This window comes from Myotis nattereri (assembly GCF_964212035.1).
Source record: "Myotis nattereri genome assembly, chromosome: 3".
Classification (NCBI taxonomy): domain Eukaryota; kingdom Metazoa; phylum Chordata; class Mammalia; order Chiroptera; family Vespertilionidae; genus Myotis; species Myotis nattereri.
Window position 1 is genome coordinate 53,492,053 of NC_138077.1, and position 14,509 is coordinate 53,506,561.

The 14,509-nt window shown below is 37.5% G+C and overlaps 1 protein-coding gene across 1 annotated transcript in view; it reads right to left on the minus strand.

The window, feature by feature from the left end:
• Positions 1 to 3,832: 3,832 nt before the first annotated feature.
• PAK2 (p21 (RAC1) activated kinase 2) overlaps positions 3,833 to 14,509 on the minus strand; it is a 105,395-nt gene continuing 94,718 nt past the window's right edge. Inside the window, exons 14-15 of the mRNA XM_081085347.1 lie at positions 7,294 to 7,431; positions 3,833 to 6,215 (exon numbers count right to left, since the gene is read on the minus strand). Of these exons, the coding sequence (XP_080941473.1) occupies positions 6,129 to 6,215; positions 7,294 to 7,431 (225 nt within the window). The 3' untranslated portion in view covers positions 3,833 to 6,128. The remainder of the gene's footprint in view (positions 6,216 to 7,293; positions 7,432 to 14,509) is intronic.

Below are 14,509 nucleotides of genomic sequence, written 5' to 3' on the forward strand. Positions count from 1 at the left end.
AGGGAACAAACCAAGCAATTAGATATGGCAGTCAGGAAACAAAGGCTTTAACTCAGGAGAAAAGTGAAACTGAGTTTCAGATGCCATAGGGGCAAGAGGCCTGGAGAGCCACAGCCCAGCCTACAGCCCCAGTCAAGTTCCAGGAAAGGAGGAGGTGCACTATTTGAGACTGTTTAGAAAATAGTCTTCAGAGTGCTTTTGTAATTTTGTTATGATTTTGGGAAAACTTAGTGATAGATCAGGGTTTGATTCCCAGTCAGGGTACATGTCTTTGGTTGCAGGCGATTTTCTCTTATTTATGTTTCTCTCCCTCTTTCTGAAATCAATAAAAAAAAATTTTTTTTAAAAAGGTGAAGATTATGCCAAAACCGGTTTGGCTCAGTGGATAGAGCGTCGGCCTGCGGACTGAAGGGTCCCAGGTTCGATTCCGATCAAGGGCATGTACCTGGGTTGCGGGCACATCCCCAGTGGGAGATGTGCAGGAGGCAGCTGATCGATGTTTCTCTCTCATCAATGTTTCTAACTCTCTATCCCTCTACCTTCCTCTCTGTAAAAACTCAATAAAATATATACTTAAAAAAAAATAAATAAAAAGGTGAAGATTAATGCATGCTAAAAACAGCTCAAATTTAAAAATAGATGCTTCTGTGGAGGACTTGGCAGTGGGAAAGTTTAAAGCGTGGAACTAACACTGTTTATTACAAGTCCTTTAAGATTAGTATTAATTTTTTTAAAGGATTAAAACAATTTTTTATTGCTTTTTAGAGAGAGGGAGAGGGAAAAAGAGAAACACTGATATGAGAGTGAAACATCGATTGGCTGCCTCCTGCACGCCCCCGACCAGGGATCGAGTGGTAACCTGACCAGGAATCAAACCGGAAACCTTTTGGTGCACCGGGCAGTACCCAAACAAGTGAGCCACACCAGCCAGGGTGGATTAGTATTAATTTTTTAAAAAATAATTTTATTGATTTTTCGCAGAGAGGAAGGGAGAGGGATAGAGAGTTAGAAACATCGATGAGAGAGAAGCATCGATCACCTGCCTCCTTCACACCCCCCACTCAGGATGTGCCCGCAACCAAGGTACATGCCCTTGACCGGAATCGAACCTGGGACCCTTCAGTCCCCTGGCCAACGCTCTATCCAGTGAGCCAAACCAGCTAGGGCAAGGATTAGTATTAATTTTTAATCTATGTACATTACTTTGTTAAAAACCTGAAATAACTAAGCCTAAAAAGACCTTTCCGTTTGTTGTTCTACTCCTCCTGCTCTTTCAAAGATAAAAGCTGTTAAATAATTTAGCATAAAAAATAGTTTCCTAAATAAAAAAATGCCACAAATACTAAAGTTGTAGTAAAACATGCATTAAGCTAATGTAAATAGTGCTTTTCAAATCAATCATACAGGAATTTTTGAACTTTTCGTAGGCAAAGTTTTAAATATCTGCTATAATTAAATACAAATGTAATAGCACTGAACAGCTTGACAATTAAAAAATATATTTTAAGCAGTCATTGCCTATACCTTCTACTCCATGCTAAAAAAAAGTATAATTTTAGTTTTTTTTAAAAATATATTTTTTATTGATTTCAGAGAGGAATTGATCAGCTGCCTCCTGCACACCCCTTACTGGGGATCAAGCATGTGGCCAACCCAGGTAGGGCTAATTTTGTTTTTTTTAAATATATATTTTATTGATTTTTTACAGAGAGGAAGGGAGATAGAGAGCCAGAAACATCAATCAGCTGCCTCCTGCACACCTCCCACTGGAGATGTGCCTGCAACCAAGGTACATGCCCTTGACCGGAATCGAACCTGGGACCCTTCAGTCCGCAGGCTGATGCTCTATCCACAGAGCCAAACTGGTTATGCCTAATTTTGGTTTTTGATAGTGAACTCTCCATACTGAAGCTGTTCTCCATGTTAGGGTATCCAACATTCCTACTTCAAAGCCTATAATGAAGTGCTATCTTAAAGTATTGTACTTTCAAAGTTCTCTTGGTGCATTTAACACAGAAATGCTGGTATGATTCTTATTACTTCAGTCAGGTAAGCATTAGGATTTCAGGCCAAGTTACTGGAGGTATCTAATGGATCAGAAGTGTTTTAACTGCGTCTGATAGCCAGAACATTTCTAAGAAATTTATTCGGAACCTGGTTTAGAGAGGGAAGGCTCATGCTTACTACCCATAATTCTAGAAGCCTTTCTCATTTGGACTTTGTAATACATTAAAAATGGTGCCATGACATGTTTGAAAAAACATTTATCCTTAAAAATATTAGAATGTTCTTGAAAACCTATTCACTTATTCTTTTAAGGTACATATTCTAATTTAAAGAACTTTAGGAAAGGGAAAAATAAACATAGAAAAGTTTATTTCTAGCCCTGAAAGAACAAAATTATTTAACAAAGTCATCAAATACAGCAGTTAATGTCAATGAAACAATTAAATAATTGAATGGGATTAAATTAAAAATAGAAGTCAATATAAAATTTGAAGACAAAACAGAAAAGCTGCTTTCACTTAATTACATTTCTATTTACCAAGACCAAAAAAAAAAAAAGTAACAAAAAATGTTCAATTCCAAATATGTAATTCTCTGCTTTTCTTAATACAGAATGAAAATTTGCTTGACAAATTTTCATACATTTCTTTCTCCCTCTCATTTGGCAACTTTCTAGAATGGTGAATGAGAGACTTTAGTTCTCTCAAGGTCAGCCCATTGCTTGATTCTCCTTTGTATTTCCCACAGTATCTACCACACTGTCTTTGCCCAAGTGGTCAATAAATGAGTTGAAGAAAAAAATCGTATGTGTGTGTTTTTGTTCCTTTCTTATACACATGCACTGTGGAAAAATGATTTTAATTGTTTAAATATCTGTTGTGGGAGCAACAGACAAGGAAGACAATCTTTTTTTTTTATATTACTATGAAATTCCACCATTAAAAATCCCCAAATTGAGTACTAATCTGAATTTTGACTATATGTTAGAATTGATTTTTTGACATTTCACTAGATATGGACCTCGGTATATTTTAAAACTATTAGATTAAAAAACTGATGCAAATTCTTTAAGCACTCACTTTTTTCTAACTATAGCTATTGCTTGATCAGATCTAATATTATTCTGGCTAGAATACAGTATATTTAAACCAATGTGCTTATGTGAGCCCTAAAATTAATACTCATATGTTTTAAATTGCTTATTAAAGGCACATGTTCATTTGGGACTGGTGGTAACTAGATAAGCAGCTTCATATTTATATATGGAAGGAAAGAGAATTTATATTGTGTGCCAGGCAGTCAACACATGAAGAGAGAGTTGTGTTAGTCTTGGTTTCTGATGCTATCACAATTACTCTACTTGGTTACTATTCTAGGTAGGATGAAATACTCAGTATTTTCATGGTGTCCCAGTTTTAACTGTCCTCCAAAGCAGCAAAAGGATCAAAAGGAGAAGGAAACTTTAAGAATGCTAGAGTCTAAAATAGAATAAATAAGTACAATAGTAATACTATCCTAGTAACATGAAGACTAAAGTAACTTTTAGATTTCAATGGGAATTTTCTTTCTAAAGTGATGACAAAATGGGTGAGAACAAAAGGCAGTATTTAGAAAACATGAACCTTGATTCAGATATAATTTTTCTTTCAATAAGATCTAAACATTTTAATTTATAATTAACTAATAAATCACAATTCCATATTGCTTTTAAGATTATTCTGTTTAAAAATGACACATTTCAGAATTAACCAAAGTATATTTCTATTACAAGTTAGTTTATCCAAGTACGTAAAGAATAAACCACAGTGTAGCTCCCTTAACCTAGGAGTCAGGTTTTAATGACAAAGTCCGTTGCCAGCAATGGACATGCAGGTAACCATCAAAAGTTGTAAAATACAAATCCCAAACTGCTCCTATAAATTGAAAAGACCTTTGTTGAGTCATAGGAATAAAAATGGGGCATTGGCACTGTATTCAATGAATATGGTCTTTATGACTTATGTATGGAAGTGCCATCTAGAGTGGTCATGATGATCACAGTCTTATCGAGTTGGTTTTCATTGGTAGCATCTTCTTCACCATAATCCATCCAGACTATTTACAAAGAATGTTCAAATCTGGAATTCAAAGGCAATGTAGCTTTCCACCAGAAGTAAACTGGCTTGTTTCTGTAATTTCATAGTAACTATAGAAGGCCAATATAATCCAGAGAAATATGAAATCAAAAATCAAATTAAAAACAGAGACCATTAAGTGCTCTAGATAAAAGTCTCATAAACTATTTTATCTTTTTTTAAAAAAACCTTCCTGTGCTATCAACAAAGAACAGCCATTTCTATCCTTATACCTATATCTTATACACAGATGATGGGAATGATAGGAAATAAAATGGTAGGAGCTCCCCCCCCGCCCCCGCCATGTACTCCAAAACATCAAAATCATTTTTATTCATGATTTGTACTATTACACAATGGCAAGTAGGTATGAACTTAATCAGGAGAATGGTAGGAACATTCCCATGTTCCAGAACCAAATCACAGATGTTTCTCTTTTATGTGGCTCTTGGCATGCCAGAAGGGACAATACTGCATCCAAATGCAAAACAATTGAAAAAAAAATGAGAGGAAGCGGAGAGGAAGAAGAGACAGAGAGGGGAGAAGGAAGAGAGGGCACTCTAATAATTAATGCTACAGGTCACAGACCTTTTAAAATCTTTAAAATTAAAAAAAAAAGGTATTGCTATCAACAAGAACATTTCATTTTTCTTCCTTTCTCCAGTTTTTTACATGAATATTATTTCCTTATTTGAAAAAAATCCAAAGTAACTCAACATCTTAAATGATCCATGAATTTATCAAGAAGTACTTTATCACTTAAGCTCTCAGACAGTACAGTGTTGGTAATGGTTTGGGAACAATGCTTATAACAAACGTGTAGTTTACTGGTCAGTAGTTCCATCTCTACGTACTGACAATTCTCTTTCATCAATGCAATCTCAGCTAGTTTTTTTAGAGCTCACCAAGGTTCAAGTCTCTCACTTTGTCTCTACTAGCTCCAAATATTTTTCTCCTTTAAACTGAAAAAGAGAGTTAATTTTTAAAATCTGAAAAGTCAATGGTTATTACAGTATTTACCATGTTGGGGGGAGGGGGCAGTAGGGTGACAGAGGGTTAATTAAAAAAACAAACTAAAATTACAACATATACAGAAACTTATTTCCAAAATGAGGGGGAAACAGGAGAAGGGGAAAGTAGTGGCACTAACAAAAGTTGGAACAAGAACAAATCACTCTGATTCCAGAAGCCATCGCTGAAGAGGAAACAGTCAAAAAGGGAATAACTGTAAAGATGGAGAGTCAATGGGATTCTTTTTCTGTCTCAATGATTTAGTTATAAATATAGATTATTAGTCTTCTCTCTATACATGTAACAAATGCCAAACATTTCACTACCATGAAATTTCTAAAACTGACTTTCACATTTGTTAAAAAAGGTAAAAATCACATACTTTTCTTCCCTTCCCCCAGTTCAAATTCTGAACTGAAATATTACATGTACAATAGCTGGTTCTAACTTCTATACAAAGTTAAACCATATTAAGCTCCTTTGCCAATATAAGGAGCTACATAATTTCTATCAAACTTGCCTCAAATTTAGGCCTAAGAAAAACTTCTCAAAGCAACTCAAAGGAGCAAATCAAGGAAAAAGAAAGCTACAAAGAGAGAAAAGCTAGCAGATGAAACAAATACTCTGAAAAACTCGAATCTACTATTCAAGTACTGAAAATACCCCCAAAGGGACAATGAATGTGATCTATTACAATGAACTCAGCAAAATAAAAGGCAAATCTCTAGCATGATAAATGGCCCTGATGGGCTGTTTGCAGAAAGAAGTAAGGCTAGTGATTCAGTCCACAATTCCTTTTGGACCCTAAAGGGATTCAATAGAAAGTTGTCATTCTGTTTTGTAATTTTCTCTTGGTTGTCTTCAGAAGTAGTAGTTTGCTTTTTTCCTCCATGTTATGCAGGCCATTTCCTTAAACCCCAAAAGAGTAATAATTTTCATATATTAAAAGACTTCTTTTAGAAAATGGAAAAAGAATATGAGGCCATGGCAATGATGTTAACGATTACTCTTCATTGCTTCTTTAGCTGCCATAATCAGTGGTGTCAAACTAGATAATGGTTTGGCCAGTTTCAGGAAGGGATGCTGCCAGAAAGAGGGGAGAAAAAAAAAGTATGTCACCAGTTTAGAAGCTAAATATTTCCTTTCAATTAAAGACTCAAAGATTTTAATGGACCATAATTTATTTAATAAACACATATTTCATCCCTGCATAAAATCAGCATAACCAATACATTGCTTTTATAGTTGAAAGCATAGTCTTTTTAGTTTTTCTAATATTATAAAATCTCAGTTAAATGTCCCAGATACTCATGCTAGCAAAGAACTCGACTGAAAATTAATAACATGCAAAAACTCATATGCTTATTATAATATAACTAGAGGCCCGGTGCATGAAATTCATGCATGGAGGGCGTGGTGGTGGTGGTGTCCCTCAGCCCAGCCTGTACCCTCTCCCTCTCACAATCCGGGACCCCTCAGGTAGGGTCCCTAGGCCTGGCCAGTGATCAGGGCCTATTGGACTTTCCTTCCCCAGGCTGCTAGCAGCTGGCCCCGCCTCCGCCGCTGCCACTGCTTGCCATCTGTGTGGCACTGTCCCCCCTCCCCTGCCACCGGTCACCTCCCTCTGTGGGTGACAGGCATGGGGTGCGATCACTTGGCTGGCCTGTGGGGCAATCATTGGCTGGCCCCGCACACTGGCCACAGCATCGCTGGCTGGTGGTCTGGGCCTCGCTCTATGGGGCGATTAATCACAGCCCCCCCGAGATCGATCACCCAGCAGAGGGAGGCCCCACCCACCCGACATAGTGCCACCAGCTGGGGGCCTGGGCCTCCCTCTACGGGGCAATGGTGAGACCCCCCAACCAATTGCATCGCACCTGCCTTGGCTGGCCTGGCACCAGTGCAAGTCATAGCATGGTAGTCTAGAAGGTGGTCTGGACAGTTGTTCTGCTATTCTGTCATTTGGCTGATTTGCATATTACGCTTTTAGTATTATAGATGGACATTTTATTTCCAGCAAATAAAATCTTAAACTGCGGCAGCTGCCATACTTCTAGTGATGAATGAGCAGTGAAATGTAACTAATAGACCTATGTAAACTTTCTATTTGTTACTCAAAAAAGCCAACTTATTCCAAAAATATTATCATTTCCAAATTCACCTGTAACAATTCTTTGGCTGACCCCCTTTTCTCCACATCCATCTCCAAACATCGATTTAAGAAATCCCGAAATATTGGGGAAAGTTTCTCTGGGTTCTGAAGTTCTGGAGTTCCATTAGTTGCTATCAGGTACAAGGCCTAAAAAAGAGAACATCTTTTATATTCTTAAGGTAGTAACTCAACAAAGTGAGAAAGGACTTGATATAAAGTTTATGGATCTTTTACTTCTGTAAAGACAATCACCATAAATACTAAAATGAGGTTAGTATTATTTCTATCCATTTGGATAATTTTTCCTTTATTTTACTTTTTAAAATATATTTCTTTATTGATTTCAGAGAGGAAGGTTGAAGGAGAGAGAAACATTAATGATGAGAGAGAGTCATTGATTGGCTGCCTCCTGCACGCCCCCCACTGGGGATCAAGCCCACAACCAAGGCATGTGCCCTTGATTGGAATCGAACCTGGGACCCCTCAGTCCACAGGCCAATGCTCTATCCACCGAGCCAAGCTGGCCAGGGCTTTCCTTTATTTTAGATGTTTCAAAAATTAGCTTCATCTTTTTTTTGGTGTGTATGTAGGTTATAAATACAATACACATTGATCAAAGAAATATAATATGGCCGAAGCTGGTTTGGCTCAGTGGATAGAGCGTTAGCCTGTGGACTGAAGGGTCCCGGGTTTGATTCCGGTCAAGGGCACATGCCGGGGTTGCGAGCTTGATCCCCAGTAGGGGCAGTGCAGGAGGTAGCCAATCAATGATTCTCATCATTGATGTTTCTATCTCTCTCTTCCTCTTCCTTCCTCTCTGAAATCCATAAAAATATATTTAAAAAAAAAGAAATATAATATGTAAGGGTATAAAGAAAAAATGACCACAATCCTACCATTAATATCCCATTTACCTTTCTCAAGCTTTATTCAAGTCACATTACATTTCAAAACAATGTAATTTATTAAAACCTTTTTTTTTTAAAAAAAAAAACACGAGTTATATCTATGTAGCTATAGATGAAGAGGCAGAGAGAGCACAGAGGATTTTTAAGACAGTGAAAATACTCTGTATACTAAATGATGGACACATGCTATTCATTATACATTTGTCTCTAAACCCAGAGAATGTACACCACCCCAAGCATGAACCCTAATGTAAACTATGGACTCCGGATGATAATAATGTGTCAATGTAGGTTCACTGATTGTTAAGAAATGTAAGCTTGTCCTGGCCAGTGTGACTCAGTTGGTTGGAGCATCATCCTATACACAAAAAGGTGGTGGGTTCAATTCCAGATCAGGGCACATACCAGGTCTCGGGTTCCATCCCTGGACAGGGCAAGTGCACAGAGGCAACTTGATCAATGTTTCTCTCTCTCTCTCCTGTCTTCTCTCTAAAATCTATTAAATAATAATAATAATAATAAAATAAAAACAGAAATAGTTAAAAAATGTAAGCTTGGTGAGGGATGTTGATAATGTATAAATACACTGTATAAAAAAGTGAACATACAGCCTCATTTAAAGTTTCTGCCATCAAAAAAGGATACCAACGGACACTTGCACCATCAGTATACGAATGTGCTCATTTCCCTGTTACTTAAGATCATTTCTCTTTACATGACATTTCCCCCAAAACTTTCACTAAAAAATTTCATTGTGCCTGACTGGTGGCGTGGCTCAGTGGTTGAGCGTTGACCCATGAACCAGGAGATCACGGTTTGATTCTCAATCAGGACACTTGCCCGGGTTGTAGGCTTGTTCCCCAATGGGGGACATGCAGGAGACAGCCAATCAATGATTCTCTCATCATTAATGTTTCTTTCTTTCTTTCTTTCTTTCTTTCTTTCTTTCTTTCTTTCTTTCTTTCTTTCTTTCTTTCTTTTTCTTTCTTTCTTTCTTTTTCTTTCTTTCTCTTTCTCTTCCTTCCTTCCTTCCTTCCTTCCTTCCTTCCTTCCTTCCTTCCTTCCTTCCTCCCTCCCTCCCTCCCTCCCTCCCTCCCTCTCTCTCTCTCTCTCTCTCTCTCTCTCTCTCTCCTTCCCTCCCATCCTCTCTGAACTCAATAAAAATATTTTTTTAAAAAATTTTCATTGTAAGAAATTATCCTTGAGATAGCAATTTCAAGTTAAGGTCATGTGACTGTTGTGAGCTTCAACTCTTCCACTGGAAGGGATTAATAGGGAACTCTATAAAAATAAGTACTTAACCAAACACTTAACCTTCTCTACTTTGGGATAAACCTTATTACACTCTATCTTCATTTATGTTAGTGATTATAAGCAACCCATGACTCCCAATCATTCCCTCAGCCTCTTCATTCTAACACCAATGTGCCTCTGCACCTTCTTTTCTAGCCTTAATTATTTTTATACCCACTTCCCATCCCCTCCTCAAACATATTCCTTAACTTATTAAGGCCTGGCTCTCCTATGAGGAATCTGCCTTATTCGCAGCATTCTCTAGTGGTAGCTTTTCCTCTCCCACACCTTTGCCCCGAGGATGGAGTGTTCTCTTGGCTCCTTATAGCCTCTTTTTGAGGCCGCTATCACCCTCCTCTCTAACTCCAGGGTTTTCAAACTTCTAACATTCTTTGCTTCAAACATCTATAAAACGCTGTTATCAAGTCTAACATTATTCACAATTCACGACAATTCCAATAGCTATAAAGATGCTGGTTACAATCACCTGGTCTCTTTTCTGATGCTCTTGTCCTTTAGCCTATGCCAGCCACACACACCCATGGTTATCTTAGGAATATCAATAACTGCAACTCTTAAATCTCCATTGCACTCCACCTCCTATCTTTTCACTCTTATTACCCTCACGCCAGTGAACTTTAGACTCCACTGGACCCGAATAAATCCTTCTGATCTTCCAGTGTCCATCATTCTTTCCACATAATCACTTTTTTGACCCTCGTGCACTTTATAGCACTCAGTGGCTAAATACAGTTAAAATTCTGCCTACCCTTTGCCTGTACCTATGCAGCTAAATATGGTGGAAGAAAAGGATATATCCCTGCTGACTGGCATCACTTATGGGGCCCCTAGTGCTTCCAGCATTCACACTAGGTTTCATTCACTCTTCCACTCTCCTATTTCTGTTCTTGTCACTTTTCTGTAGGGTCCTCCTGGCTGTGACAATTTCTCAGACTTTCCTTTTCTTTGGATGACGCTGACAGTTTGAAGGAGTACTGATCAGGTATTATAGTGTAGGCTGTCCTTGGATTTGATGTTTTTCTCATGGTTAGAGATTATGGGTTTGGGAGAGAAGATAACAGTTAAGAGTGCATTTTCTTTGCATCAATATTAAAGGTACATACTATCAACAGGACTGAGGACTGTTCGTGTTCCCCTCGTCACCTGGCTGAGGTAGTGTTTGTCAGGTTTCTCTCCTGTAAAGTTACGTTTTTCTCCCCTTTCCATACTGTGCTCTTTGGAAGGAAGTCACTACATGCCGCCTACACTTAAAAAGTGGGAGCTACACCTCACTTCCTTCAGGGTGGAACATCTCTGTAAATATTTGGAATTCTTCCGCATGGGAGCTGTCTCTTCTGCCTTGTTTATTTATTTAATCACTTTATTTCTATCAGCATGGGCTCATACATATTACATTTTGGGTTATAATCCCATACTACTTTGTTCAAATTTTTGCACCTTGGCCACTAGAGCTATTTCAGTTTGGCTCCTGTGCCTCTCTGAGATGCTCCCATCAGTATGGCTTTATTCTTTAACTCAATGTCAATTATTTATTTATTTTTTTAAAAAGTTGAATGTTTCATTATTATTTTTTATCCCCGAGTGAGGATATTTTTTCCATTGATTTTTAGAGAATGGAAGAGAGGGGGGAGTTGGAGAGAGAGAGAAACATCAATGTGAGAAAGACATATTAATTGGTTGCTTCCCACTCATGCCTGGATCCGGGCTGGGGATTGAACCTGCAACTCTTTCATCCTCGGGCTGACGCTGTAACCACTGAGAAAAACTGGCCAGGTCAAGAAGTTGAATGTTTTATTTTTAAACTTTCTTTGTTTTCCTTCAAGATTGCCCCTTCACTGTATAAAAATAGCACCAGCAAACACAGTATATTGCAAAATTTAGATATTATTCATCATCTGACACTAACAACAAAAACTTTTCTCCACTGCTAATTATTTCCAATGGAAAGATTAATAATTTTGAACCAAATCCAGAGACAGATATAAGTAAGTTACAATATTATGTAAGGCCTAATATAACAATGTTATCCTTGAATTACATACTTTTTATAATTTCAGAAATTCTGAATATCATAACCGTAGTCTAGCCTAAAAATCATAGGATGTTGTGAAAACTATGCATATTGTGTTTATCTGCAATCATTAGAAAGTTAAGGGGAATTTTCTTCCAATAGCATTGTTGTAGTTTCTTTTTCCATTGGTATTACTAAAAGTTGCTATTTTAAATCTTCTATCAACCACTAATTTAAAACAACTATGCCAGATTAAGTTGTTTCATCTACTTTGTTTAGGAGATTCCATTTTCACTCCTTAGATTTTATGTACTTCTCATATGCTTCTTCACTCACTAGTCCATCTAGTTCTGAAGGATTAGTCAGTGTCATCTTGATCAGCCAACCGTCTTCATAACAAGATCTGTTGACAAGTCCTGGATTTTCTGCAACTTTTCAAAGCACCAAACTCATCTTGTTTGTTCAATTCTGTCACAATTTCAGGCAGACTACAGTAAACATCTCCCAAAGCTTCCTGTGCAAAAATGCTGATTCCCACAGTTCCAATACCATTTTCTGTTGTTATCTATTCATATTTCTCTGTGAATTTACACTCCTGGAACAGAATGGGGCCAGTGCACAGTGTTCTGATGGCACCTGCCCTCAGGCAAATGGAAATGAAAAAAAAAGCTGGGGTAGCAATACTTATATCGGACAAAATAGACCGCAAAGTGAAAGCCATAACAAGAGATAGGGAAGGCCACTTCATAATACTAAAGGGATCAATACAACGAGAGGATATAACCCTGATAAACATATATGCACCCAATGCAGGAGCATCCAAATACATTAAAAAAAAATCCTGGAAGATATCAAGGGAGAGACTGACAATACAATCATAGTAGGGGACTTTAATACACCCCTGACATCACTGGATAAATCCGCAAAGAAATAGCAATCCTAAATGACTCACTAGATCAGATGGACTTAATTGACATCATCAGAACACTTCACCCCAAAGCCACGGAATATACATTCTACTCAAGGGCTCATGGGACATATTCAAAAATAGACCACATATTGGGTCACAAACAAAGTCTCCCCAAATTCAAGAAGACTGAAATCATACCAAGCATCTTCTCAGACCACAGTGGCATAATATTAGAAATAAACTACAATAAAAACAACTCAAAATACTCAAACACTTGGAAGCTGAATAGCATGGTATTAAATATTGATTGGGTTACCAATGAGATCAAAGAAGAAATTAAAAACATCCTGGAAACTAATGACAATGAAAAAACAACAATCCAAAACCTATGGGACACAATAAAAGCAGTCCTGAGAGAGAAGTTTATAGCTCTACAGGCCTATCTCAAAAAACAAGAAAAAATGGTAGTAAATCATCTACCTCTACATCTCAAAGAACTAGAAAGAGAGCAACAAGAAAAGCCCAGAGTGAGCAGAAGGAAGGAGATGATAAAGATTAGAGCAGAAATAAATGACATAGAGACCAAAAAAAACAATACATAAAATCAATGAAACCAAGAGCTGGTTCTTTGAAAGGATAAACAAGATTGATGAACCTCTAGCCAGGCTCACTAAGAAGCAAAGAGAGAGGACCCAAATAAACAAAATCAGAAATGATAGAGGCAAAATAACAACAGACCCCACAGAAATACAAATGATTGTTAAAAATACTATGGACAGCTCTACTCCAACAAACTGGACAACCTGGAGGAAATGGACATATGCCTAGAAAAATACAACATTCCAAAGCTCAATCAGGAAGAACCTAAAAATCTCAACAGGCCAATAACTATGGAAGAAATTGAAGCAGTCATCAAAAAGCTTCGAGCAAACAAAAGCCCAGGACCGGACGGCTTCACAGGGGAGTTTTACCAAACATTCAAGGAAGAACTAAAACCTATCCTCCTCAGACTACTACAAAAAATTCAAGAGGAAAGAACACTTCCAAGCTCATTCTATGAAGCCAGCATCACCCTAATACCAAAACCAGGTAAAGACAGCACAATGAAAGAGAATTACAGGCCAATATCCCTCATGAACATAGATGCCAAAATCCTCAACAAAGTCTTAGCAAATTGAATCCAGCAGTACATCAGAAAGATCATACACCATGACCAAGTAGGATTTATCCCAGGGATGCAAGGATGGTACAATATCCGCAAATCAATAAACGTGATACATCACATAAACAAATTGAAAGAAAAAAACCACAGTCATATCAATTGATGCAGAAAAAGCATTTGACAAAATCCAACACCCATTTTTGATAAAAACTCTCAGCAAGGTGGGAATAGAAGGGTCATACCTTAACATAATAAAAGCCATATATGACAAACCCACAACCAACATCATACTCAATGGACAAAACTAACACCATTTCCCCTAAGAACAGGAACAAGACAGGGATGCCCCCTCTCACCATTCCTGTTCGACATAGAACTGGAAGTATTAGCCATTGCAATTAGACAAGAAGAAGAAGTAAAAGGCATCCAAATTGGAAAAGAAGAAGTAAAACTGTCCTTATTTGCAGATGACATGATATTATACATAAAAAACCCTAAAGACTCCATCAAAAAACTATTAGACTTAATAAATGAATTTGGCAATGTAGCAGGATACAAAATTAATGCCAAGGAATCTATGGCATTTCTATACACCAATAGCGAACTTACAGAAAGAGAGACTAAAAAAACAATCCCATTTACCATCGCACCAAAAAAATTAAGATACCTAGGAATAAACTTAACTAAAGAGGTAAAAGACCTCTACTCAGAAAACTACAGGACGTTGAAAAAAGAGACAGAGGGAGACATAAACAGATGGAAGGACATACCATGTTCTTGGATTGGTAGAATCAACATCATTAAAATGTCCATACTACCCAAAGCAATCTATAAATTCAACGCACTTCCCATTAAAATACCAACGGCATATTTCTCAGACCTAGAACAAACTCTCCAAAAATTCATCTGGAATAAAAAAA